The sequence below is a fragment of the Notamacropus eugenii genome, chromosome 2 (genome assembly GCF_028372415.1).
Source record: "Notamacropus eugenii isolate mMacEug1 chromosome 2, mMacEug1.pri_v2, whole genome shotgun sequence".
NCBI lineage: Eukaryota > Metazoa > Chordata > Mammalia > Diprotodontia > Macropodidae > Notamacropus > Notamacropus eugenii.
The window spans coordinates 328,044,754-328,071,222 of record NC_092873.1 but is presented as its reverse complement, the minus strand read 5'-3'; the positions used below and the strand labels follow the sequence as shown (position 1 = coordinate 328,071,222).

General features: G+C 39.6%; 1 protein-coding gene and 1 long non-coding RNA gene across 9 annotated transcripts in view; one reads left to right on the top strand and one right to left on the bottom strand.

The window, feature by feature from the left end:
- LOC140528027 (uncharacterized) lies at positions 1 to 25,194 on the bottom strand. The gene is made up of 2 exons (XR_011975027.1): positions 24,928 to 25,194; positions 1 to 365 (listed from the first exon to the last, which is right to left on the bottom strand). It is a non-coding gene; the product is annotated as an uncharacterized lncRNA (long non-coding RNA).
- BPTF (bromodomain PHD finger transcription factor) overlaps positions 23,973 to 26,469 on the top strand; it is a 184,141-nt gene continuing 181,644 nt past the window's right edge. For 4 of the 8 annotated variants that reach the window (XM_072645451.1, XM_072645448.1, XM_072645446.1 and 1 more), the window contains exon 1: positions 23,998 to 24,812. In XM_072645451.1, coding sequence (XP_072501552.1) covers positions 24,113 to 24,812 — 700 coding nt within the window. In that variant the 5' untranslated portion in view covers positions 23,998 to 24,112. Of the gene's footprint in view, positions 24,813 to 26,469 lie in introns of all 8 variants that reach the window. The other 4 variants (XM_072645449.1, XM_072645453.1, XM_072645447.1 and 1 more) reach the window with 2 other exon arrangements.

Below are 26,469 nucleotides of genomic sequence, written 5' to 3'. Positions count from 1 at the left end.
TTTTCTTCAATGAATTTTTGAGCCTCTTTTTCCATTTGGCTAATTCTTCTTTTTAAAGCATTCTTCTCCTCATTGGCTTTTTTTGGACCTCTTTTGCATTTGGGTTAGTCTATTTTTAAAGGTGTTATTTTCTTTAGCATTTCTTTGGATCTCCTTTAGCATGCTGTTGACTCACTTTTCATGATTTTCTTGCATGTCTCTCATTTCTCTTCCCAATTTTTCCTCTACCTCTCTTACTTGATTTTCAAAATCCTTTTTGAGCTCTTCCATGGCCTGAGACCATTGCATATATTTTTTGGAGGTTTTGGACGTAGAAGCCTTGACTTCGATGTCTTCCTCTGATGGTATGCTTTGTTCTTCCTCATCTGAAAGAATAGAAGAAAATATCTTGTCATCAAGAAAGTAACTTTCTAGTCTTATTTTTTTCCTTTTTTGGGCATTTCCCCAGCCAGTTATTTGGCTTTTGAGTCCTTTGTCAAGTGGGGGCTATACTTTATGGGCCTGTAAGTTCTCAGTTCCTCCAAGGTGACACAATCAAGGGAGAGGATTTTATTCCTCTCCTGATCTGTGCTCTGGTCTGGGAGCAACCACAAACTTTTCTGCCCAGGATCTGCAAGTAGGATTCCCTCTCCAGAGCCTCCACCAGGTCCACCACAGCAGTACTCTTGCTCACCCCAGGACCACCACTCAGAACTGAGACCCAGATCAGCCACTCAATTCCCCCAGCATCTTTATGCAGAGGACTCCAAAAATGGATGCTGCTACTGCAGTGGCGGCTGCAGCCCTGGAGCTGGGTCTAGGGCTAGACTCTGCTCCCTTCTCGCCCAGATGAAAGAGCTTTCTCACTGACCTTTAAAGCTGTCTTTGGTGTTTATAGGTTGGGTAATCTGGGAACTCCCTGATTCCACGGCCTGAAGCCTGTTCCAGTCCTGTCCATGCTGTGCCTTGAGGCTAAGGCTGGGCTGTGCTCCACTCTGAGCCAGTTTGATAGACCTTTCTTGTTCATCTTCTAGTCTGTCTTGGACTGGAAATCTTTCACTCTGCCGTTTTATGGCTTCTGCTACTCTAGAATTTGTTTTGAGTCATTTTTTACAGGTATTTTATGAGCTATGGGGGTAGAGATAGAGCAGGTCCTTCCTTCTACTCCACCATCTAGCCAAGGCAAGTCTTGCCAGAACTATCACATAGGCATATTCAGAATACATACAAATTAACTATATAGACTTTGGAGAGGAATGGCACTAGCAATGGATAGAATCAGAGGTGGTGTTTGAGTTCTTGGGAAAGAGACCTACATCTGAAACTGTTACAAAGTAGTAATGCTCAAAATTATCTGGTGCCGGTTAAAAAATTAAAGTCAGTCTGTGAAATAGATTGTGTATATGGTATTGTTTAATTGTTTCAGTCTGACTCTTTATGACTCCATTTGGGGTTTTCTTGGTAAAGTCACTGTAGAGATTTGCTATTTCTTTTTCCAGCTCATTTTACGATGAGGAACTGAGATAAACAGGGTTAAGTGCCTTGTCCAGGGTCACACACTCAGTAAATGTCTGAGGGTAGATTTGAACTCTGTACAACCTGGCTCTAGGTCTGGCATTCTATCCACTGTGCCACCCAGCTACTCTAGTCATTGATTAATCATGTCCAACTCAGGTCCTCCTAACTCCAGGAACAGGACTTTATCCACTGTCACCTAGCTAAACTGTACATGTGGAGGACTAGCCAATGAGGACACAGTCCTTAGAACATGCACAATATTCACTGCCTGATTCTAATACAAAACATGGAGGATTGGTGAGCTTGCTTCTAGCCATGCTTCCAACTCATCTATTACTGATAAGTTGGCCCAATGAAAATTTTCTGGAGCTTCACAAAAGGAAAAAACAACACTAGTCTAGGAAACACAAGGTAGTCCTGGACACTCTGTGTTTCTCATATGAATACCTAAATACCTCTCCTATTTGATTAACTTTTCCTATAAGTATTTAGATGCTATGTTATTAGGTAAATATATATTAAGCATTGATATTGATATAATCCCTTTGAGGAAAGTGTAATTTCCTTGTTTATCTCTTTTGACAGTATGTTGTTTAGCATTTCTTGTTTTGGGAGCTTTCATACAGCTACATGCTGCAGCAGATAGAGCACTAGCACTGGAATCAGAAAGACATGAGTTCAAGGCTGGCATCAGATACTTTCTAGCTATGCAATACCGGGCAAGTTACTTAGCCTTTATCTACTACAGTTTTCTTATATGTAAAATAGGGATGCTAATATCCTCCTTCAGGGTTGTTGTGAGGACAAAAAAAGAGGTATTTCTAAAGTGATTTGAAAATCTTAACATGCCATACAAATGCTAGTTATTGTTGTTATTACAGTCTTTCAAAACAATTTTGTCCCATTACTTTTTCTATCTCTGCATTGTCGCATTACAATTCTGACTTTTTTTTCAGATAACCTACTGATATACAGTGTTTCTCTGTTTTCTGTTCTAACCTCTGTAGTTTTCATTTAGGGTGGTTAATATAACAGAAAAGAAAAATGATAAATGCTGGAAGGAATTTGGAAAAATAGGTATACTAATGCACTGCTGGTAGAGCTGTAAACAGGTCCAGCCATTCTGGAAAGCAATTTGGAACTATGCCACAAAGTTATCAAATTCTGTATATCCTTTGACCCAGAAATATCTCTACTGGGTCTATACCACAAAGAAATCAAAGAAAAAAGAAAGGGATCTACATGTGCAAAAATATTTATAGCACTCTTTTTGTAGTAGTGAAAAATTTCAAAATGATGTACTTTTGAAGAATGGCTAAAAAATTGTTTTATACAAATGTGATGGAATATAATGGTATATTGTAGTAAAAGAAAAGACAAAATGGATAATTTCAGGAGAAACAAGGGAAGCCATTATGAATTGATGCACACTGAAGTGAGAACAACCCATTTATGTACAATTTATGCAATGACAACATTACAGAGATAAACAATTTTGAAAAACTTTAGAACTGATCAACATGATAAACCAATGTCCAAGGTAATAAAGGTGAAAAATACCTGATGAGAGGTAATGAACTTAAAATATTGAATGAGACATAACATTTTCAGACATGGCTAATGTGGGAATTTGTTTCACATAGAAATGTATTGAAGAATTTGTTTTTCAGGTTTATTTGTTTTTAATTTGCTTACTGGGGTAGATATTAGTGAGCTAGAATCATTTTATTTGTTACTTGAAAAATAATAAATTATTAAAAAAGAGAAAAGTAACTAAACCATCCATACCTTCTTACTCAAAAATCTCACTACTAGACATATACTGTAAGGCAGCAAAAGACAGAAATAAAGATTAAATATATATCAAAATATTCACAACAGTTTTCCTTGTGGTAGCAAAGAATTAGATAAATAACCCCAGTCCTAAAGCCCATTGATATGGGACTCTTTCCTTCTTGGTAGAGAAGAATATACTACTGCCTTGGTGAGGGGTAGAGTTGATGAGAGCAGAATTTACTTCTTCTAATGATGGTCTTCAGATTTTCTTCAAGCTTCAGATTGCTTCAGGTGCTTCTGGCTTCCAGCTTTCAGAAGGAAGAGAGACAAGGTCAATCTCTCTTCAGGTTGCGAAAGGAAAAGACTCTTTGAAGATGCTGACATGAGATGGATTGGTATTCTCCATCATCCCTGTTCCCAGCTTGCTCCCCTAGACCCTTCAGAGAGGGGTGTACCATGTGAAGAACAACAAGAAAGGCCAATCTGGATAGAATACAAAATGCAGAAAAAGGAGTAATGAGGTTGGAAAAGTAGATGAGTCCAGTTTGCAAAGAGCTTTAAAGCCAAATAGAGAAGCTGAAAGGCACAGAGAGAGAAGATACCATGTGCTTTGCAAGGACCAACAAGAAAGTCCATTTGGGACAATAGAGTGAAGGAAAGAGAGAGTAGCAAGTCTAGTACAGTGGCTGAGGCAATAGGGACTGGTGACCTGTTACAATCCTTGTCCTTTGCCAATCATAGAAGTTCAACCAGTGTTCAACTCTTGGGGAAAACCTGATTTCTTTGTAGGGAAATCACTTTCTCAATCCTCACATTCATTGGTTTATCACCACTGCCACCCTGTCTTCCCAAGCAAAATTGCTAATTAGAGTAATGTTGCTTTTGGTTCTAGTCTAGGGTCAAAAAGGTGCTCCGTGTATAAACATGGTATGGAACAGATAGTGTATCCACACCCTGCTGCTGGAGCTATACCCCAAGAAGGTCAAAGAAACAGGAAAAAGGAACCAAGTATATGAAAATATTAATAGCAAGTTTTTCGTGGTGGGAAAAAAATGGAAAATTAGAGTATGTCTATTAATTGGGAAATGGCTAAACAAGTTATAGTATATGAATGTGATGACCTACTATTGTACTTAAAGAAATAATGAAGGGCAGGGTTTCAGAGAAACATTGGAAGACTTGTATGAACTGATTTAGAATAAAATTAATAGAACCAACAGGACAATTTATACAATGGCAACACTATTATAAAGACAAGCAACTTTTAAAGACTTAGGACCTCTGATAAGCAGAATGACCAACCATGATTCCAAAGGATTCATGATTTTGCTTGGCTATATTGTGGATATATATTCACAATAGAAGTATTGTTTTTCTTTCTCAGTTGGAGTGTGTGCAGGGATTTTCACTGATTAAAAAAAAATTAAATTTAAAAAAACCAATCTCCACTTATACAAAGCTTACATTAAAAAATATTGATATCTTTTGTTTTTTACACTACCAAACTTTTCTCCTAGGATCTCCCTCTCCTCACACTGAGAGCCATCTTATATATTATTTTTAGTTATAGAGGGAAAAAAAAGAAGAGAGAAAATCAGCAAAATTGATGAACATATAAAAAAATCTGAAAATATAGGCAACATAGCACACCTTTGGACTTTCCACTTCTGCAAAGGAGTACTGTGGAGTCTTATCTTCTTTGAGGTTATACTTGTTCTTTGTATTTTTGCAATTTTTACTTTTTAATACTTTGTAATTTGTCTTCGTGAATCTTTATTTACTGTTTCCAAATCTTTACTACCCCAAAATGTGCTGCTATAAATGTATTGGTATATATGGGAGTTTTCTTCTTTCCAATGACCTCCTCAGGATATAAATTTAGTGGACTCTCTGGATCAAAGGATATGGACATTTTAGTCCCCTTATTTGCATAATTCTGAATTTTTTTCCCCCAAAATGGTTGTACTGATTCACAGCTTTATCAGCAACGTACTGTCATGTGTGTCTATCACCTTATAGCCACTCTATTATAAGATTAGGTCTAATGGTCTTTAGATCACCATGACAGTCTCCCTTGAAGGAAGCTATGCATGGAAAAGAATTGGCAATAATATTTTTTTAAGGTTTGTACTGCTGTGTATCCAAAAATAATATCTTTCCAACAATTAGCTTGTATTTCTCTGCACCTGTGTAACCCCTAAATCCCCTGTGTGCCCTGAACCCTGACATGCAAAATGACCAGCTCCAGGTGGCCATCAAAGTCAAGGTATCAGCACCCCACTCTCAGAAGGGCACCTTGGAGCACACCTTTTCTGTTGAATGGATCATGTCTCTGTGCTCCCCAATGCAACACTTCCCTTATGTGAGTTATTCATTAAATTAGTGTGTATACGTCTGAGTTTATGTCAGGTTCCTTTCTCTCTTTCCCCTTATCCCTCTTCTCCATTGCTTGCCAATAAAAGTTTGCATTCAACTGACTCCTCTTGTTTTATATATTATTCTCATCATCTGAACTCATTAGAAGTTCTTTTCCTTGACATCTCTGCTTGGTCCTTGGGCCTTCCTTTAGTTTAGACATAAATCAGGTACTCAGACAAAGACTTAGCCTATTGGCAGTTGTGTCTACTAGGGGAGCATAGTGCTGAGAGGCTAGTTGTAAAGCAAGGATCTACAGCGGAACCCTACATGCTTTCTGAGGGAATCCCTTATGCCAGGATATCATCACAAAAGACACTCCCACATTGATTCATTCCATCTTTTGTCATTTTTGTCAGTTTTCTGAGTGTGAAGTGAAACCTTAACATTGTTTTGATTCTCATTTCTCTTATTAATAGTGATTTGGAGCATTCTTCCTTATGGTTGTTAATAGTTTGCAATTCTCTTGGAAACTCTTCACATTCTTTGTACACAAAGGATATAGAGATGAATATCTATTGGGGAATAACTTTTGGTCTTATATGTTCCTTTCAGATATCTATATTAGTGGTGTCAAACTCAAATAGAAACAGACTTCTGAGGGCTGCATAATGACTCAGAAAACTACAAATTAACACTAAATATGTTTTGTTACATTTTTATTTATTTTTGTTAAACATTTCCCAATACATTTTAAACTGCTTCAGGCAAGCACTAGGGAGTTTTGTACAATCTGGGCCCCAAGTTTATACTTCGGGTCTATATATCTTGGCTATGCCTGAGCAATATACAAGAAAAATTATCTGAGAAATTTGATTCAAAGATTTTCCCCCCCATTTGACTACTTACTTTCTTATGCTACATACATTAATTTTTTTCGTGTATGCAGAAGCTTTTCAGTTTCATGTATTCAAAGTAGTCCATATACATATATATATACATTTTTTTTACTAATTGCCTCTATCTTTTGGTTGATCACTTGGCTCTCAGTAGCTGTGAAAAATATAGGTTCAATGCTTCACTTTCATTATTCTATGGGATGATTTTTTAATATTAAGGTAATATACCACTGTAAATTTATTGTGGAATATAATGTAAGGTGTTTAGTGTAAGCCCAATTTCTGCCAAACAACTTTCCAGTTTTCCTAGCAACTTAAAAAAAAAATTCTAATAGGAAGTTCTTTCCTAAGTACTTTGTTTTTAGGTTTATTGAATGCTGGGTTGACTTCCATTGTTTCTCACTCTCCCCTTGTCTATTGGTCTATTTGATCTACTTCTCTATTTTAAAACCAATCATTTTTGATGACTCCACTTTATAAGATAGTTTAATTTAAGGTCTAGAGGTGCTACTTGCCCCTTTTCCTTACTTTTTTTCATTATTTCTCAAAATATTCAAGATCTTGTTTCTCTAAATGAATTTTGTTATAATTTTATCTAGTCTGTAGAATATCCCTTAATTGATTGATCAGTATAACATTAAAACTGTAAATTAGCTTTAGCATTGTCATTACTTTTATTTCATTTGGCATGAATCAGCAATGAGCACTGAATATTCCTCCAGCTATTTAAGTTGTCCTTTAAGGAGCATTTTGTAATTTACACAAGTGTTTCATGTGTTTTGGTAGATTGCTCTTCAAGTATTTCATGCATGTTGCAATTATTTAGAATGAGACTTCCTTTCTATTTTTGCTTCATGACTTTTGTATTATTATATAGAAATGCTGTTCACTGGGGATGGGGTGGTCAGGTTATTTTGTAACTGGTAACTGATGATGCTACTGTTTCTATGAGAATTTTTGCTGATTGCTTAGGATTTTTTAAAAGTAAATCATCATGTCATCGGTAAATATGGACACTTATCTTCTCTTTGCCTATCTTTATGCCATTAATTTCTTTGTCTTATCACTATTGTAAACGTTTCTAGAATGGTATCAAATAGTAGTAGAGAGAGTGGGCTTCTACTTTATTCCTATATTTCCTATATCTTTCTATATTTCCCTATATCTTTATTTCCTATATTTCCCTTACATATGATGCTTGCTCTTGGTTCTAGATAGATACTTTTTATGATATAGCTTTTAAAAAGCTCCATCTATGTCTATATTTTTTTCAGTTATGAGCATAAATGAATCTTGCATTTTGTTAGAGACTTTTTTTGCAACTACTGAGATAAATGCAGTTTTGGATGTTTTTGTTTTTAATATGACTAATGATGCTGATTCTTTTCCTAATGTTGAGCCTTCCTTGCATCCCTGGTATAAATCTAACTTGTTCATAATGAATGATTATAAATTGCTGCCATCTCTTAGGTAGGATTTTATTTAAAATTTTGGAACTGATTTTCATTAAAAATATCGATTTATAGTTCTTCTCTTGTCCTTTAGCCTTCCCTATTTTAGATATTAGGACTATATCTGTCTCATAAAAGGAGTTTTATAGAGTGCTTTCTTTCTCAATTTTTGAGAATAATTTTGAGTAGTGTTAGGACCAATTATTATTTACAAGTTTGATAGCATCCTCCCAGGAATACTTCAGGACAAGGAGTTTTTTCCCCCCACTCTGATAGCTCCTTTACAGCTAGATCTATTTTCTTTTTTGATATTTGATTTCTTAAGATTTCTCTTTTGTCTTCTTTTTAGTTTCAGTATTTCAATTTTTTGAACATATTTCTCTATTTTTTGTTTTGTTAGCATATCATAGTACATCATAGGTTCACGTAATTCTTTTTATTTCTCCTAGTTTTGTTGTAATTTAAACTTGTTTGTTTGCTAGTTTGTTGATTTTTCTGTCCTCTTCTTAATTGGTTGACTAAAGGTTTATCCATTTCATTAGTCTTTTCAAAGATCCAGCTTTTAATTTTATGTATCATTTCTAAAGTATTTTTGGTTTCCAGTTAATCTATTTCTCTTTCAATTTTCACCATTCAATCAGTCAGTCAACAAAGATTTATTAAGTGCTTTCTATGTTCCAAGCACAATATTAAGCAATGAGGATTCAAAGAGTTTAAAAAAACAGTCCCTGCCCTTAAGAAGCTCACAGTCTAATGGGGGAGGCAACAAGCAAACAAATGTGAACAAACAAGCTATGTGGAGGATAAATAGGAAATAATTTTAAAAGGGAAGGAAGTAGTATTAAGAGGGGTTGGGGAAGGTTTCTCATAGGAAGTGAGATTTTAGTTGGCACTTAAAGGAAGCTAGGACAGCCAGTAGGCAGAAAGGAGAGAACATTTCAAGCCTGGGGAACAGTGGGACAAAATGCCCATAACTAAGAGAAGCAGTGTCTTGTTGGTTGAATTCTATGTCACAAAATTGAAGAGGAAGGTGTAAAAAGACAGGAAAGATAGTAGGATGCTAGAGCAGAGGTTCCCAAATTTATTTGGCCCACTGTGCCCTTTAAAAAAATATTATTCAGTGCTCTCCCTACAAATCTATTTCTTTAACAATTTTTTAAAAATTTGTGTCATTTCAAATATATATAAAATGTTTTTAAATGACATGTTAAATTTAATGATTTATTGTAAATTTGTGGGGTTCTCCTGCATTGAAGTTTTGATGATGCAATATTGTATCATGAGTGTTGTATTGTAAAAAAAAGTCATTAGATGCACATATTCCTGCCAATGCATGCTGGACTTCCTGAGAATGTGCTTGCTTATTAAGACCTATCAGTGGACTTGATCCCTGATTGTGTGTTTATTTTACATTTTTTGTGTTTATTTGAGAAATAATGTAATCACTACAATTCTAACTCTGTTACACAACAGATGAAACACATACAAATGGTTTTTCAAAATTTCGTTCTATTCTTTCTTTATGCTTCTGTCACCCCTTTATTTTTATTCATCACCCCCAATTACGCTCAGGGCTACTACTTGCCCTCCTGGATCATTCCAGTCCTCCCTCCACAATGGGGGTGGTGTCACCTGCTCTGGAAACCTCAGCTAGGGTATGAAGGATTTTAATTATCAAATAGGGGATTTTGTATTTGATGCTAGTGGTAATAGGGAGCCACTAGGGTCTATTGAGCAATGGGGAGAAAGCACAATGTTTTGGGAAAATCACTTTGGCAGCTGAATGAAGGATGGATTGGAGTGACTTGAGAGAGGCAGACCCACAAGTAGGCAACTGCAGGAATCCAAGTGTGAGACGATGAGGGTTTGTACTAGAGTGGTAGCATGTCAGAAGAGAGAAGGGAATGTGTTTAAGAAGGGTTGCAAAAGTAAAATTGACAGGCATTGACCTTCTGATTGGATATGAGAGGTGAGAGACAGTGAGGAGTTGAGGATGACACCTAGATTTTGAGCTTGAGGGATTGGGAGGATGATGTTGCCTTCTACAATAAGAGGGAAAGTAGGTAGAGAGTAGAGTTTAAGGGGAAAGTGCCATTTTGGAAATTTTGAATTTAAGATTTTTATTGGACATCAAATTCAAGCTGTAGATGTGAGATTGGAGGCCGGTAGGAAGGTTAGAGTAGGATAGCTAGACTTGAAAATTGTCAGGATAGAAATGGTCATTAAATTCATAACTCCTATTTTGTTCTTATTTTAGATATATTTGTTGACATTCTAATTTTTAAATATTCATATTCATTCATTAATCATATCCTTTTATATTTTGTTAAGGCATGTCTTTAGGGATACATTTCCCCCTTCTTAGGACTATTTAAGTTGCATTCCAGAAGTTATGGCATGTTGTTTCATCATTATAATTTTCTTTAAGATAATTTTTAGTTGTTTCTATCATTTGATCTTTCATCTAGTCATTATTTAGAATTTCACTGATAAATTTTCATTTGTGTCAAGAACTTTACATTTTGATGGGAGAAACAAATATGTATATAACCGTATACAGAATAAATATAAAGAAAAGAAATTCAACTAGATACAACATTGTTACAGAGGGAGAGTGTGAGCAGTTGTGAGGATCTGAAAAAGCATTATGTAGTGATATATGGGGTGTTCAAAGAAGACTAGCACCTCTTGTGGGAAAGCTTGCCAGTCCTTTACTGGGTTGCTCATCTACCTCTGGTGCCCACCCAACTCCAAGGAGCTGTAGCATCTGGCTCAGCAGATGAGCTAAACCAGGTTGAGGGTAACTGAGAGGCCTCAAACCTGTCAATGAATTAGGGAGATGTATACCGCAAGCATGTGAAAAACTTCTTCCAGTAGAATGGGTGAATGAGAACAATTTGTTCTAATGACCATGAAGGCATCTGAAGCAGGTACTATGGAGTGATTAAAGCTTGGTCACACATCAAAGATGCATTCTGGGCCATAATCAGTTATCTTGAGTTTTGTCTTTGACTCTGTAAGAGAGTGAAGCTGATCACTTTGCGCAGCTCTGCCTCACTTAAATCCAATTCATCACCCAGTGATGTCATTAGTCCTCTGAAAATGAACAACAATGCAGAAGGTGATGCTTGAGCTGCAATTTAAGGAAAAAGAGAAATTCTATGAGGCAGCTGTGAGGAGGGATTACATTTATATTATTATATTATATCTCAGGTATTGCGAAGCTCCAGCTCAAAGGTATAGAGATGGGATATGGAGCATCATATATGAGAAATAGAGAGACTGGGAGTTTGTTTCAAATGTTGAGTGTGTGAGGGGGAGTAATATAAATGAGGCTAAAAAGATAACTAAGGATCAAGTTAAGGAACTTCAAACCTAAGAAGTCATGAGAATCATATTTTACCCAAGAGACAATAGGTAGACATTGGAATTTGTTGAGCAAGGGAGCATCATGATCAAATCTCTCCTTAAGGAAAATCACTTTGGCAATTGTGTGGAAAAGAGACTAGAGGGGAAGAGATTTGACACAGAGAGACCAATTAGGAAATAGTTGCTATAATCTAGGTGAGAGCTGATGGGGGTTTAAACCAAAGTGGTAGCCATCTGAGTAGAAAGAAGGGGTCAGACCCAAAACATACTGTAATGGTAGAAATGACAATGACAATATTTGGTAACTTGACTGGATTTGCGGGATGAGGGAAAGTAAGAGGTTACAGATAATACTGAGGGTGTAAACCTAGACGCCCTGAAGGATAACAGTGACTTTGATAGAAATAGGTAAGTTTAGGAGGGGAGTAAGTTTTTTTGGGAAAGATAATGAGGTTTATGGGTTTTTTCAATATATTGGGAGATGCAGTTTGGCATGTCCAATAAATAGCTGAAAATGTACAATTGGGGACAAAACTAAGATGGCAGAACACAGGTAGCAACCCAGCTGAATTCTCCCAAATATTTCTCTATAAACAATTTTAAATAATGCCTCAAATCAAATTCTGCACTGGTACAGTCAGCAAAAGGTAGGGGTGAGATATATTTCCACCCCAAGATAACTTAGTAGGTCAACAGGAGTGGTCTGTGACACCAGAGTAGGGGGCCAGCCTAGAGTGCAGTGTGGCAGCACCAGTAGCAGGCCTTAGAGGTAGCTGCAATAACTGTGGCAGCAACTTCAGGAGCTCTCAGCCCAGAAATGGTAAGGGGATTGGATAAGTGGTCAGAAAGAGATTGCAGGGGATTCTTTGTTGGCACTGGATGCAGCTGGCACTGATTGACAGCTCTATTGACCATATGCATTTCTTGGTCACAGTTCTAGGGTAGAGCTTCTGGGAAGTCAAAAGGGAGCAAGGGCCCAAGAGAGAAGCACTAGGACTTGTCGCTACAGGAAAGCAAGGGACCTGGTCATAGTTCCAGGGCCAAGAAAAGTGACAGCACTTGCCATTGCAGAGAGGCATGGACCATTCCTGGGTAAAGACCAGAGAGAAGACCAGGAGAGAGGTGGCCACATCTCTCCCTGGATCACATGCCCTTGGAAGTACTGAAAACTTGTAGACTTCCAGAACTAGCTCCAAAAATGGGGGGGAAAAGCCTGAAGCTTGGCACAGTGCCTCCCCACTTCAAGGTGAGAAGAGTCTAACTTTAATGTAAAATTCAAAGTCAAGAATAGGCTGCAAAAATGAGCAAACAACAATAAAAGAACTTGATTATAAAAACACTACTACAGTAGCAAGGAAGACCAAGACACAAACTGAGAAGACAGCAACATGAAAACAACTGCAAACAAAGTCTTCAAGAAAAATGCTAATTTGAGCCAAGTCCAACAAGAATTTCTGGAAGGGAAAAAGAAAGAGAAAAGAGTAATAGAGGAAAAAATGGGAAGAGAAATGAGTAATGCAAGAAAAATATAAAAAGAAAATTAACAGCTTGGTAAAAAAAAAAAGGCATACACACACAATAAACTGGATGAAAATAATACTTTAAAAAACATTATTGGCCTAATGGCAAAAGAAGCACAAAAATTCAATCAGGAAAATCCTGGAACTGAATTAGCCAAATGAAAAAAGAGATACAAAAGCTCACTGAAGAAAGTAATTCCTTAAAAATTAAAATTGGATAAGTAAAAGCTAATGATTCCATGAGAAATCAAGAAACAATACACAAAATAAAATGAATTTTAGAAAAGACAGAAGAAAATGTGAAATACCTCATCAGAGAAACAAATGACCTGAAAAATAGATTGAGGAGAGATAATTTAAGAATTATTGGACTACCGGAAAGTCATGAGCAAAAGAAGAAACTAGACATTTTCTTTCATAAAATTATTAAGGAAAACTGTCCCAATATCTTAGATCCAAAAAGTAAGATAGATATTGAAAGAATGCCCTGATCACCTCATGAAAAAGATCCCAAAATGAAAACTTTCAGGAATATTACAGCCAAATTTTAGAGCTCCCAAGTCAAGGAAAAAATATAGCAACCACCCAGAAAGAAATAATTCACATAATGTGGAGTCATAGTCAGGATCACACAGGATTTAGCTTAAAGGAACAGAGGACTTGGCATATGATATTCCAGAAGGGAGAGGAGCTAGGATTGCAACCAAGAATCACCTACCCAGCAGAACTGAGTATAATCCTTCAGAGAAAAAAATGGATATTTAATGAAATAGAGGACTTTCAAGCATTCCCGATGAAAAGACCAGAACTGAATAGAAAATTTGACATTCAAACACAAGACTCAAGAGAAGCACAAAAAGGTACAGTAAACATGAAGGAGTAATCATGAGACTCAAGAAAATTAAACTGCTTACATCCCTATATGGGAGGATGATACATGTAACTCCTAAGAACTTTATCATTTTATGACAGTTTGGCATGAATGTGAGTCAATTATGTTGGGATGTTCTCCAAAAAAATTGAGGGGGTGAGAAAAAAGATAGACTGGGAGAAGGGGAAAAGGAAAGGTAGAATGGGGAAATTTTTCTCACATAAAAGAAGTTTGCAAGTAAGAGTTTTTGTAGTGGAGAGGAAATGGGGGTGGGAGTGGTGGACACTGCTTGAATTTCACTCCCATCAGAATTGGTTCAAAGAGGGAAGAACACACATACGCACACCTACACCCACACCCACACCCACACCCCCCCACAGAGTCAATTGGGTATAGAAATCCATCTTACCCAATAGGGGAATAAGAGGGGAAGGGATAAGAGATATGAGGAGAGAGGAGGGAGAAATGATAAAAGAGAGGGTAGATTAATGGTGGTAGTGATCAAAAGCAAAACAGACTTTAGAAGAGGGATAGGACAAAGAGAGAAGGAAGGATAAATAAGAAAATAGAATGGAGAGAAACACATACTTAGAAATCATAACCATGAATGTGAATGAGATGAGCTCACCCATAAAACAAAAGTGGATAGAAGAATGGATTAGAAACTAGAATTCAAAAATATATTGTTTACAAGGGACTCACTTGAAATGGAAAGGTACACAGAGTTAAAATACATGGATGGAGCAGAATCTATTATGCTTCAACTGAAGTAAAAAAGGTAGGGGTAGTTATCATGATCTTAGACAAGTTAAACCAAAAATAGTACCAATTAATAGTCCCAATTAATCAAGGAAATTACATTTTGCTAAAAGGTTCCATAGATAATGGAATAATATAAAAAATTTTATATCAAGTTCCTCTGATCAAGGCCTCATTTCTCAAATATATAGGGAACTGAGTCAATTTTATAAAAATAAGAGCCATTACTCAATTGATAGTCAAAGGCTATGAATAGGCAGTTTTCAGAAGAAGAAATCAAAGCTATCTATGGTTACATGAAAAAATGCTCTAAATCACTATTGATTGGAAAAATGTAAATTAAAACAACTTTGAGGTACAATCTCACAACTATCAGAAATGAAAAATGCTGAAGAAGATAAGGAAAAATAGGTACTCAGATAAACTGTTGCTAGAGTTGTGAACTGGTCCAACCATTCTGTAGAGCAATTTAGAACTATGCCCTAAGAGTTATAAAACTGTGCATCTCCTTTGACCCAGCAATTATACTCCTAAGTCTGTACCCCAAAGAGATAAAATGAAAAGGGAAATAACCTATATGTACAAAAATATTTACAGCAGCTCTTTTGTGGTGGCAAAGAATTGGAAATTGAGGGAATGTTCATCAATTGGAGAATGGCTTAACAAGTTGCAGCACACACTTGTGATATTATGATGTGTGAAATGATGAGGGGACTGGTTTCAGAAAAACATGGGAAGACCTATATAAACTGATGCCAAGTGAAGTGAGAAGAAGCAAGAGATCATTGCGATGATGACCGAACATGAAAGACTTGGCTACTCTGATCAATACAGTGATCTAAGACAATTCCAAATGACTCATGATGAAAAAATGCTATCCATCTCCAGAGAAAGAACTGAGAAACTCAGTGCAAATTAAAATATAATTTTCTTCCTTCCTTTCTTCCTTTTTTTCTTCTTTCCTTGCTTTCTTCTTTCCTTCCTTTCTTCCTTCATTCCTTTTTCCTTCCTTCCTTTTCTTTTTCTCTTCCTTTTTCTCTCCCTTTCATTCTTTCTAGCAATATGGCTAATATGAAAATATATTTTGCATGATTTAATATGTATAATTGGTTGATATAATTTTGCTTGCCTTCTCAGTGTGAGGGGGATATGCAGGAGAGAGTGATGAAATTTGAGCAAAATTTAAAAAGAAAAGAATGTTTAAAATAAATAAATTATATATATATATATTTTTAATGCACAAGTGGAACTCAGGACAGATACTAGAGCTGGATATATAGATCTATGAGTCATCTGCTTAGAGATGATAAGCTCCTGGGGGCTGATGATGTCACCAAGTGAGAAAATACAGAGGAAAAAAGAGTGCCTAGGACAGGGTCTGGGGGAACACCCAAAGTGAGAGGGTGTGATATGGATAATGAACTGGCAAGGAATAATGAGGACTGATTAGACAGGCAGAAGAAGCAAAAAAGTCACAAATACAGAGGACAGAGTACACAGGAAAGAGTAGTCAGGAGAGTGCAGTCTCTCCTGCAGGGTGGTCAAGAAGGATTAAGAATGAGAGAATGTCATTAGATATAGCAATTAAGAGATGATTGGTAGCTTCAGAAAGAGCAATTTCAGTTGACTAATGAGGTCAGAATCCAAACTGCAAATGGTTGAGAATCATCAAGTGAGAGGAGAGGATGTAGGAACAAATATAGTATATTTTTCTAGGGGTTTGGCTATGTAGGTGAGAAGAGATGTAGAACAATAATTGGAGGTGATGATACTTTGTGGTGAAGGTTTTTAAAGATGGAGAAGACTTGAACAGGTCTGTAAGAAGCAGGAAAGGAATTAATACAAATTTCTGCAGGGCCTGGTCTCTGGTGTGTAGCAAGGTGATTACTGAAGAGGTTGAGGAGAAGGTTGGCTGGAGAGGAGAGAAAAAGATTTTGAGATGAAGAGAAAAGAATATGATGAAATTGATGGAAAAAGAACTTTATTTTTTAATAAAACATACTCAGATCATCATTTGAGAGGGGCTTAGGCATTGAGTGGCATTGGAAATTTGAAGAAAGGAAGCTTGGAACAGCTTCAGTGGGAAGCAAAATAGAAAATCAATTAAGGAATTGTACAAAGGAATTTTATAAAAGGATTGTCCTGCTGTATTACAGTCCCAGTGAAGATTTGCTAGTATGAACATATAGTGGATACACTTGACTTTATTACATGAGTTCTTCCAGTTTCATTTAAGAGCACATGAATGGGAACAGAGAAAGAAAAATGTGGGAAAGAGTTGGGGTTGAAAAGACTTGAGCGTGGATTACTCCTAAAACCCAAGGAAGCAGAGATCCTTCTGGAGACTAAATTTGCAAGTGAAAGTTCAGAAGGAGTTGTGGAGACGTTCAAGCCTCATACTCCTTTCCAAGGTATAGAATCCTTCCTTTATACTTGAACAGCCTTCACTTACATTTTGTCCAATGTTTCTGCCCCTTATGATGTTCAACTTTGCTAAAGTTTCAGCCTATTATACCTTTCCAAAAAGTATTTCTGCATTTTTACAATAGTGATGCATTTATTATGCTGTATGCTAGGATGCCTATGGAAGAACTCATATTATAGTTAGGGTTTATTTGCTTTCTTTTCAGGGTTAGGACCAGAGGTAGAACTTGCAGCCTCAAAGCCACATGTGGTCCTCTAAGTTCTCCAGGTCAGCCCTGTGACTGAATCCAAACTTCACAGAACAAATTCCCTTAATAAAAGGATTTCTTCTGTAAATTTTGGACTCAGTCTAAAGGCTGCACCCAAGGACCTAGAAGGCCACATATGACCTCAAGGCTGCAGGTTACCTACCTGTGAAAGGCAAACTAGTCCTAAGGTACAGCATGGAGGAGGGTATATTTTTTGCTGTTTTTTGAGTATACACATTTTTAATGCTAGAAATTTTCATTCTTCATGCACAATTTATTTTGTGTAAGTAAAACTGAATGTGGTGCAGTAAAGTCTCCTGTCATCCAGTGGGTTGTAATGCGTAAAGGAGTCAACTTTCCAATATTGCTTGGAGTGGGGCGTGTGTGCAATTTTCAAACTTTGCCTAGGGGGAGCAATTTTCAAATACAAAGTTCTAACATCACCAATTCCCTCCTTTAAGTCTGGTCACAGTCTATCAAGGTCAGGTTTTCCTTCAGAAGAAAAGATTTACTAACGACTTATCAGATGTCCAAGTCCAAAAACGAAAAACAAAATCTTAGAATGGATTTTTCCAAAAAGATTTATAGTTTCAGAGCTCAGAGTCTTCACAATGTTTTCTATGCCAGCTCTACTAGGTCCTCCTCTGTTCTGCACTCCTTGACAGAGATTAGAGGGTCCCCTTTCAGTCATCCTTTTACTTTTCTTGGTATTAACTGCTTCTGGTGCTCCCATCTGGTTACTATACTCAGAACATAATGGGTCATGGGGAACAAGACTTTCTGCTCCCATACAGGAATTCCACTGTGAGCATGATCTTTGTATTATTCTACAGTTACATCTTCTTTGTGTTTCCCTTTCTAAAAGTTGTCTACCTCTCTCAAGCCTCTCATAAAAGTTCTCTTCTAGAACATGACTCCTTCAGTCTTACTGTTGAGTCAGGGCAGAAGGCTCAGGTTCTGACGTGAAACTTAATGAGGATATCTTATCTTTTAACATTGCTGAGAAAACTGAGGTCTTCTCCAGGGGGTTGTACTCTAGCTCTTCGGAGGCTGTTAGGTAGGTCACTGTAACTAATCCTGGGGTAATATCAAACAAGATGAAATACTAAATATTTTCTCCAGTCCCCACTAATTCTAAAAAAATGAAACAAAACAGGAAGCCCAACAAGGTAATATCCTTACAAATTAATAGTGGAGAAAGCTAAATTTTAATTTATCTAATACCCTTTTCCCACCAGCTTCCTTCCATACCTTGTGCTTTGAGACTCACTCAAGGATTTCCCTCTTTGCTGATAAATGTTACCCTTGTCCTTCTGTAAGCTTGTTATAATATGAACTTGACTCTGTCCAGTCATCTCTAAAGGACTGGAGATATGGAGTACTTACCTTCTACCTAAACTAGCCTCCTAGTTTAAAAACTCCAGCATGGCAGAAACTCTAGAACCCTCATTCTAGCCTCCTCCAAGACTGAAAAATGGAGGGGACTGATACGGGGGCCCAGCATGTTGGGCTAAAGTAGAGGAGGAAAGGAGACTGGAATCCATCTGAGGCAAAGTCTGTGCTCCCAGAAGCTTCTCAGGACAGGGACCAAGGCCAGTGAAAAGTGAATTCCCCAATGTGGGAGGCAGATGAAAAAGATTTGAGATCTAGCTCTGGGAATAGACACTGAATCAAAGGGAAAACAGTCATAAAATGACAGGAAAAATAGGAAAGAACAGGAAAAAATATTAAAACCTGTAAAGATCTTAGGAAGAATTCAGTTAAAAGCTGAGAGCACAAGAAGATAAATCAATACCAAATGTATTTATTTTAACTTAATCTTAAGTTAGTTAATTTTAATTAATTTTAGCTTCATAACCCATTCTGAGGTTGTTGCTTTTTTAACTTGGAGCTCCTATAAATTCTTTGTAGATCTTTCCTTCTTGATTTAATTAATCAAATTAAAATTAATTAATTAACTGATTAAATTTAAATTTACTCTCTAAATGCTTGATTTAATTAAATTTAACGTAAAGATATTTAATTGGGTTAGAAGGGAATATGAGTACCAAAACATCTAAAAGATTGCAACTATCCCTAAATAATCTTGCTAGAAAAGGAAACTAAAACAACGCCTGATTAAACACAAAATTCTGTGGATTACCAGGAGCATGGATGTTGGTTCCTTAATGGCAAGAGAGAAATCAGAATCTTGAGAGAAGTTAGGCAGGAACAAATGGCAAAATGTATGGCTTACACAGCAGAAATAATTAGCAGAAGAGAAAAACTTGAGTTCATGGGAGTGAGTCTGTCCAAAGAAGTGAAAAAGACAATAGATTAGGAATATAAATATATTGAAGTGAAGGATTATCTGGAAGAAGAAAAAAGCAAAAATGTTAAAATAATGCAAGCTATCTATATGAGCAAAACATATTATTCTCAAAGACAGGATCCAGAGACAACGTAAGGATCATAAGCCAACAAATAACATGACAAATCAAAAAGCCTGAACACCATAATGCTAAGAATAATATAAGAAAATTTCCTAGAACTTTTGAATATGAATAACAAAGAGCTAATTGAAAGAATTCATAGATGAACTCCATGAAAACAAAATAACTTATGTTTCACACTCCAAAACACACAGTGGTTAAATTTAGCAATTTTGGTGACAAAGAAGTAATCAGAATAAAAACCTTAAGATGTAAAGGAAAGGAGATTAGAATAACATAAGAATATTTTCACCCACCAAAAATCATAGAAGAGAATGGAAGAAAAGGCAAAGGAGCTCAATATGCAACCCAAAAGGATGTACCCTAAAAATCTAAGCCTAATATCAATGAAAAAACATAGATATTCAATAAAAGAAGCATTTGAAATATTTCTGCAAAGAAAAAACCACACATGTATAACAGACAGGGACTGTCTTTTGCCCCTTCTTAGATTCCCCAGGCACTTAATAAAGTAGGCACTTAATAAATACTGATTGATTGACATGAGATCTGAATAAGGGTCTTTCAAATATGATAGAATCATCCGACCTGTCTCAATGGGCAGGTAGGTGGTTTAGTGGATTGAGAGATGGGCCTGGATTCAGGAAGACTCATCTTCCTGAGTTCAAATCAGTGCTTAGACACTAGTTCTGTGACCCTGCCACACAGGGAAGTCATTTAACCCTGTTTATCTCAGTTTCTTCATCTGTAAAATGAGCTGGAGAAGGAAATCTTTGCCAAGAAAACCCCAAACGGGGTCACAAAGAGTCTCATACAACTGAAAATGTGTCTTAAAGGCCTTTGAACTTCTCCTTTGTATATGAAAAAGTTAGGAAGCATCTGAACAACCAGCAAACAAAATGAACTTGCTGCCAGGGCAGAAATTATCTAACTCAGTACCTTTTCCTCAGCCATTCATTCCAAGGACTAATAGGAGGAAACTAGAGATAAAAACAAAATAAAACAACCCCCCCCCCAAACTGGGACACCCCAAACCTCAGACCTTTTGGTGATTATTTGCTACGTGGTTATAGGCTGATAATGACCTAACCTGCAGAAATGGAATTTTGGGAAAAATACTAGTTGGCCAGGGTAGTTGAGTGGTGAAGTGGATGGAGTGCTGGATGTGGAGATAGGAAGACTCATCTTTCTAAGTTCAAATGTGACCTCACACACTTACTAGTTATGTGGTTCTAGGCAAGTCGCTTAACCCTATTTGCTTCAGTTCCTCATCTGTAAAATGGGGACATACCAGAGAAGGAAATGAAAAACCACTCCAGTATCTTTGCTAAGGAATTTCTGTGGACATGGGGTCATGCAGAGTCAAACATGATTGAACAAACAACTGATTGGTCACTGTAAATTAGGATGAGGTCCCTCAGTGAAAGATCCCAGCCCTGAACTGGGAAAAGTGGCTAAAAGGAAAAGCTATACCCAGCATTGTACTGGTAAAAATGTTTAACAACTAGCTCTTGGCAAGGGGCGTGGGGTGGGTGAGGGTGGATGCTCCATACATAAGTTTAATCTCCATTAATAATGGTTTTATTCCTATCACTTTCTCAAGTTTAGATAATCAAAAAATCATGTGCTGATTTTTGAGGTATAAATGCTCCTATTGAAAATGTGATAATCAGCTTAGTATGAGCTGGCTATCACTTACCGCTGGCCATAACTCTTCTACCTTCTGCCTGAGAGGTGAAAACCTCAGAGCCAATGTCCTGAAGGAACAGAATTGGAGTTTCTGCTAATCTAAGGGTAAAGGCCTCTGTCTTTTCTGAAAGAGTATAGTGTACATTCCAGACAAGTATAAGGCTGGACATGGTGAAGACACAGCTGCCTATCAAGGAGTGATATCAGGGACTGGTGAGAAGCTCATAATCTGGATTTGGGGGAGTTACAGGTCCATTCAGATTTTTAACCAAACAATTTTTCCACATACTCATTAGCAGCTACAGGAGGGGTTAGTTTACTCTTCAAAACCCATAGACTTTCATTTTTAGTTTTTTAGACAATTTTCTCTGTGACAAGCAAGACCAAATCAGTCACTCATCCATCAGAGATGATACGCTCTGAGGGAAGCCAGTTTATACTAGCATCAGAGAATCCCAGCCTTCATGAATATCTCACCCACAATGAGCTTTGTGAGGACTTGATAGAGAAATGACATTAAGTCCCTGCAGTTCCACAGTTATAAGTTGCCTTAGCTGTGAGAATTCCCTATTTGAATACCTCATTAGTATTCTTTAAATATGTGCCTATCACTTGAGACTGTGTATTTGTTGGAGAAAGTGTTCCAGGTTTTTTTTCTGAAAGAATATTTTGTATCAACTGTTTTTGCTGCGGCTGATAAGAGAAAACACACTGGTCAGGCTTCATGAGCAACAATAGTAGGAGTAGCCACTCGTTGGGTTATACAAATAAAAAACCCCAAAAGCCAGAGGTAACAGTCACCACTTTGGTGATCCCAGCCGCAGACTTGAGGGCCCAGAGGAGGTATAACATATACGATCTCCTCCATTAATATACAAGCTCCTTGAAAGTAGGGATTATTTCCATTTTTGAAACAATCCCCAGCACCTAGCACAGTGACAGCAACATGGCAAGTGTGAGTCAGTTGATTTATTATCAGTAGTAATGATGGTGGTTCCAGCATGTCGAAGGTGACATGCAGGTAAGTTTTGAGTGGCATGATCAGGGCCTTAAGGGTTAAACAACATTAATTGTGAAAGCGGTAAAGTTTGAGCTTTAAAAATCAGCGCCTTTTTGCTTCTGTGTACCTTTCCTGTATCCCATTGTTGCTTCCTCAGCTGAATGTTAGCTAATCCTTAGCAGATAATTCAGATGTTAGCTTAGAAAATTGAACATCGGAATGCCACCAGGGGCACTTGCAATTTAAAAGGTAGTCAGAAGTGTACGGAGGCCAGGACTCTGGGAGAAACCTATAGGGAAGTTCGATCTTTTCCCTCCTCCCAATCATCCTTTGCTCTACTGTTCATAGAGGTTAGGGTGTTTCCTCAGTATCGTTCACTGGCCCAACTCACAGAATAGTGTAGGTATGTGTATGTGGGTAGCTTGCATATCCTTGCCACAGATCCACGAGGGTGCGAGGTGTACATAGAGGAAGATTTGTCCCACTACTTTAGAAAGGGTCCAGTCCTCCTTATGAACCTCAGCGGCCTACCAATGACTTGTAGTGGCATAGAACACCATTGTATTGTAATTAAGATACAATGCTACATTAAATCCTAAATATACCCAATTAAAAATGAAATTAACAGGTGGTCGTCTTTAAAAATGAAAGCCTCAAACGTTGGGAGTAAACAGCCGGGCAAGGGTGGCACTGGGAAGTTTGTCTGAAGTTTAGGAGCACTTCACTTCTGCGTGTCTAGGTGCATGGGGAAGTGGAAGAGGATCAATGCGGGTTATTGCCACCGCGCGTGCCGGCTGCGTGGGGAGGCACTTTCGGACCGAAGCTGTCAAACCCCAGAGCCGGGGCGGCGGGGCTGGTGCCTCTCCAGTACAGTCCTCACTTCTGGAGTCGCCTTTAATGCTACTCTGGAAGAGCAGGGGCGGGGTTCCTGAACCCTCAGAGGTGTCGTGGTTAGGGTTCGGAGGCAGGATTTTCCAGGACCCAGCGCTCCCCGAGTGCTCGCGAGTCCTCTCTGCCGCCCGCAGGCACTCCCTCCCAGGGTCTCTGTCTCTGGTGCTGCCCAGTGCCCGGCCTCAGTGTCTCGCTCCGGCTGAAATGCTTGCTCCTCCCCCCCTTCCTACTTCCTCCCCCGGTCCCCATGCAGCACTGCTCAGCATCGCGCCTGCAAATCTAGTTTGGCTCCAGTTTTGTTGGGAGGGGTCTCTCCACCACTTTAATTTGGGGGTTTTCCCTTTTCTCGGGTTTTTCAGCTACTGGGGGGGGGGGAGGAATGGGTGGAGAGGTAAGGACTGTAATAGTCCCGATAGTCTCTCCCTGGCTGGGTCTTCGTCACCAAGAGGGGTAGGGCTCATTTAAAATACCTAGTTCACCCCTCGCCGCCCCCCGTTCCGGTCCTTCAGGGCCCCCAGCGCCCCGGGCCCCAAGCTTCCCGGGCTCCCCCCTCTGCGCGCCCCCGCCAGCTGGCCGGGCCGGGCTGCAGGCTCCCGCGCTCCCCCTAGAGGAGGCTGCGTTGCGTCGGCCTCGGCCTCGTCGGCGGGGGCGTTCACGTGACCGCGCTCCAGGCCTGCTGCCGCTGTCGGTTCCCCCAGTCACCGAGCGAGAGGGAAGAAACAAGATGGCGGCTGGAGGCGATCGGGAGCGGGGCGCCGGCAATTCGGATTGAGCCTTCTCCCTCCACCCGCTTCCGCCGGCCGGGCCCCCCCCGCCCCGACCCCGCGGGGCTCCCCACCCCGCCCCCAGCGGCTCCCCACCGCCGCCTCTCGGCCGGTCCCCCTCCCCCCCTCGGCTTTCCCTTCTCCCTCCCTCCCTCCTCGGCTCCGACATGAGGGGCAGGCGGGGCAGGCCGCCCAAGCAGCCCGCGGCAGGCGCTGCGGAGCGCGGCGCCCCGGCTCCCCCGCCGCCGCCGCCGCCGCCGCCGCCGCCACCGCCGCCTCCGGCCGGGCCCATCGGGGGGCTCCGCTCCCGGCACCGAGGCAGCAGCCGGGGCAGGTGGGCCGCCGCCCAGGCAGAGGTGGCGCCCAAGGCGCGGCTGAGCTCCCCCAGGGGGGGCGGCGGTAGCCGGAGGAAGCCTCCGCCACCGCCGCCGCCGCCGCCGCCGCCGCCGCCGGCCGCCCCCCCCAGCAGCAGCCCCAGCGCCGGCGCCCCGGGCCGGGGGGGGAGAGGAGGCGGGGGAGGCAGAGCTGGAGGCGGGGGCGGCGGCGGCGGCGGCGGCGGCGGCAGCGGAGGCCACCTGGCCCGGGCCACCCCGTCCAGGAGGAGCATCAGCAAAGTGGTGTACGATGACCACGAGAGCGAGGAGGAGGACGAGGACGAGGACATGGTCTCCGAGGAAGAGGAGGAGGAGGAGGGGGACCCCGAGGAGACGCAGGACTCCGAGGAGGACGAGGAGGAGGAAGATATTATGGAGGAGGACGACGACGACGACGACTCCGATTATCCCGAGGAAATGGAAGACGACGACGATGCCAGCTATTGCACCGAGAGCAGCTTCAGGAGCCACAGCACCTACAGCAGCACCCCAGGTACCCACCCAGCCCGGCCGCCTCGGGGCTAGCCTTCCACCCTCCACCTTCTCCCCCTGCTCCATCCACCCCTCACCCCTCCACCCCGAAGACACACACACACACACACACTCACCGTGTCCGTCCTGCACGGTGCATCCTGCTGTAGCGGCACCCCCCATCTCACCCCCAAAGAGAGGGGAAATGCAATCGCACATCAAGTGGCAAAAAACTAGATTTACCAGAGGAAAGAGGTGCATTGTTCAAAATGGAGATTGCATTGTTGCAGTTGGCAGGCCACACTCTCTCTCTCCCTCTCCCCCACTTTCCCCCCACCCCCAAAACTGGAGCTAGTGCAGCCTTTCCTCCAGGCAGGATTGAGACGGCCATGCACGTAGCCATCGCCTTCCTTTTTTTTTTTTAAGGTGAAGAATCCTCTTGTGTAGCGAGCCACTTTGCATGGCTTAATGTGAATTCTCTTTAGTGGCTGAGTCTCCTCTCTTAGCAGGGATCCTACGGAGGGAGTTGTTTAGGGTGTAAACATGTACATAATGTTGCTTCTACTCGTGCTTCTTTTCTTTTCACATTTCTTGCTTTGTGTGGTTTTGCAATTGTCTCAAGGAATTAGCTCCACCACTTGTGTTGTTGGGGGAAACCTTAATTAGCCATACGTGTGTTTGTTTTCATTCTTTGTGTGTTCACGGGCACATGCAACAGTTGCCCTTAGGTGGCTGCTTTAAAAAAAAATCCGACTAAAAGAGTACATTTGGTTAAAATTCAGTTTTGTAAAATCCCAGATGACAATATTTGTCTCCCTCAGTCTCATGTAAGCAGTTTCCTTCTTAGAAGCACCCCCATGTTCCTTGGGGAGTAGAGTTTCATGTCACCTGTTGCAGAAGATGGAGTTGATCGTTGAAAGTAAATTTTGAAGATCAACTTTTGGATCAATTTCAAAAAAGAACTGGAGGATTTATTACAGTGTAGATTTTTTTCACCTTAGATGATTGAGTTTGAAAGTTCAGCCTTGGTGGGTAAGAGGCTCCTCCATGGTAACTCATACTCTCCTGTTTTCTCAAGGAAGTTTCTTCAGACCGGTACTGAAATGCATTTGGTTAAAAATCACGATTGAAGCTTTGTGCTAAACAAGATAGATGCAGTTTACTCAGTTGTGGAAAAATGTATTTAAGGCTTTTAATGGCAGCCTGTCCTGTTTTTCTTCAGTAATTTTGGCGATTGGGATCAATTAGCATCTTTTTTAAAGACTCCTTTCCACCCCCCAAGTGAATTTTCATAAGAACATATTTCTAATTTACAAGAATATGATGCCTTTTATTTTTTATCAGTATTTATAGATAAAATGTTCAAGTAGTATGAAATACTTAAATTTTTATTTTTCAACTTGTATTGAATTCATCTAACTAATCCATTTCTATTCTTTTGCCTCTAAAGAAACTCATTGATTGGGTTAAAGATGCCATTTCGTGTCTGAAAGCAAGAAAATGTTCATTTTTTTCTTTTTGTTCTTTTACTGAAATGAAAAAGTAACATTAAGCATTTATCTCTTGAAGATATTAGTGATGTGTGCAAATTTCAATTTTGTCAGTTGGTATGCCACTAAGAGCATTCACCTTAAGAAATCACAGCTCTTGTACTTTCTCTCCTTCTCCCCCCTTTCTCC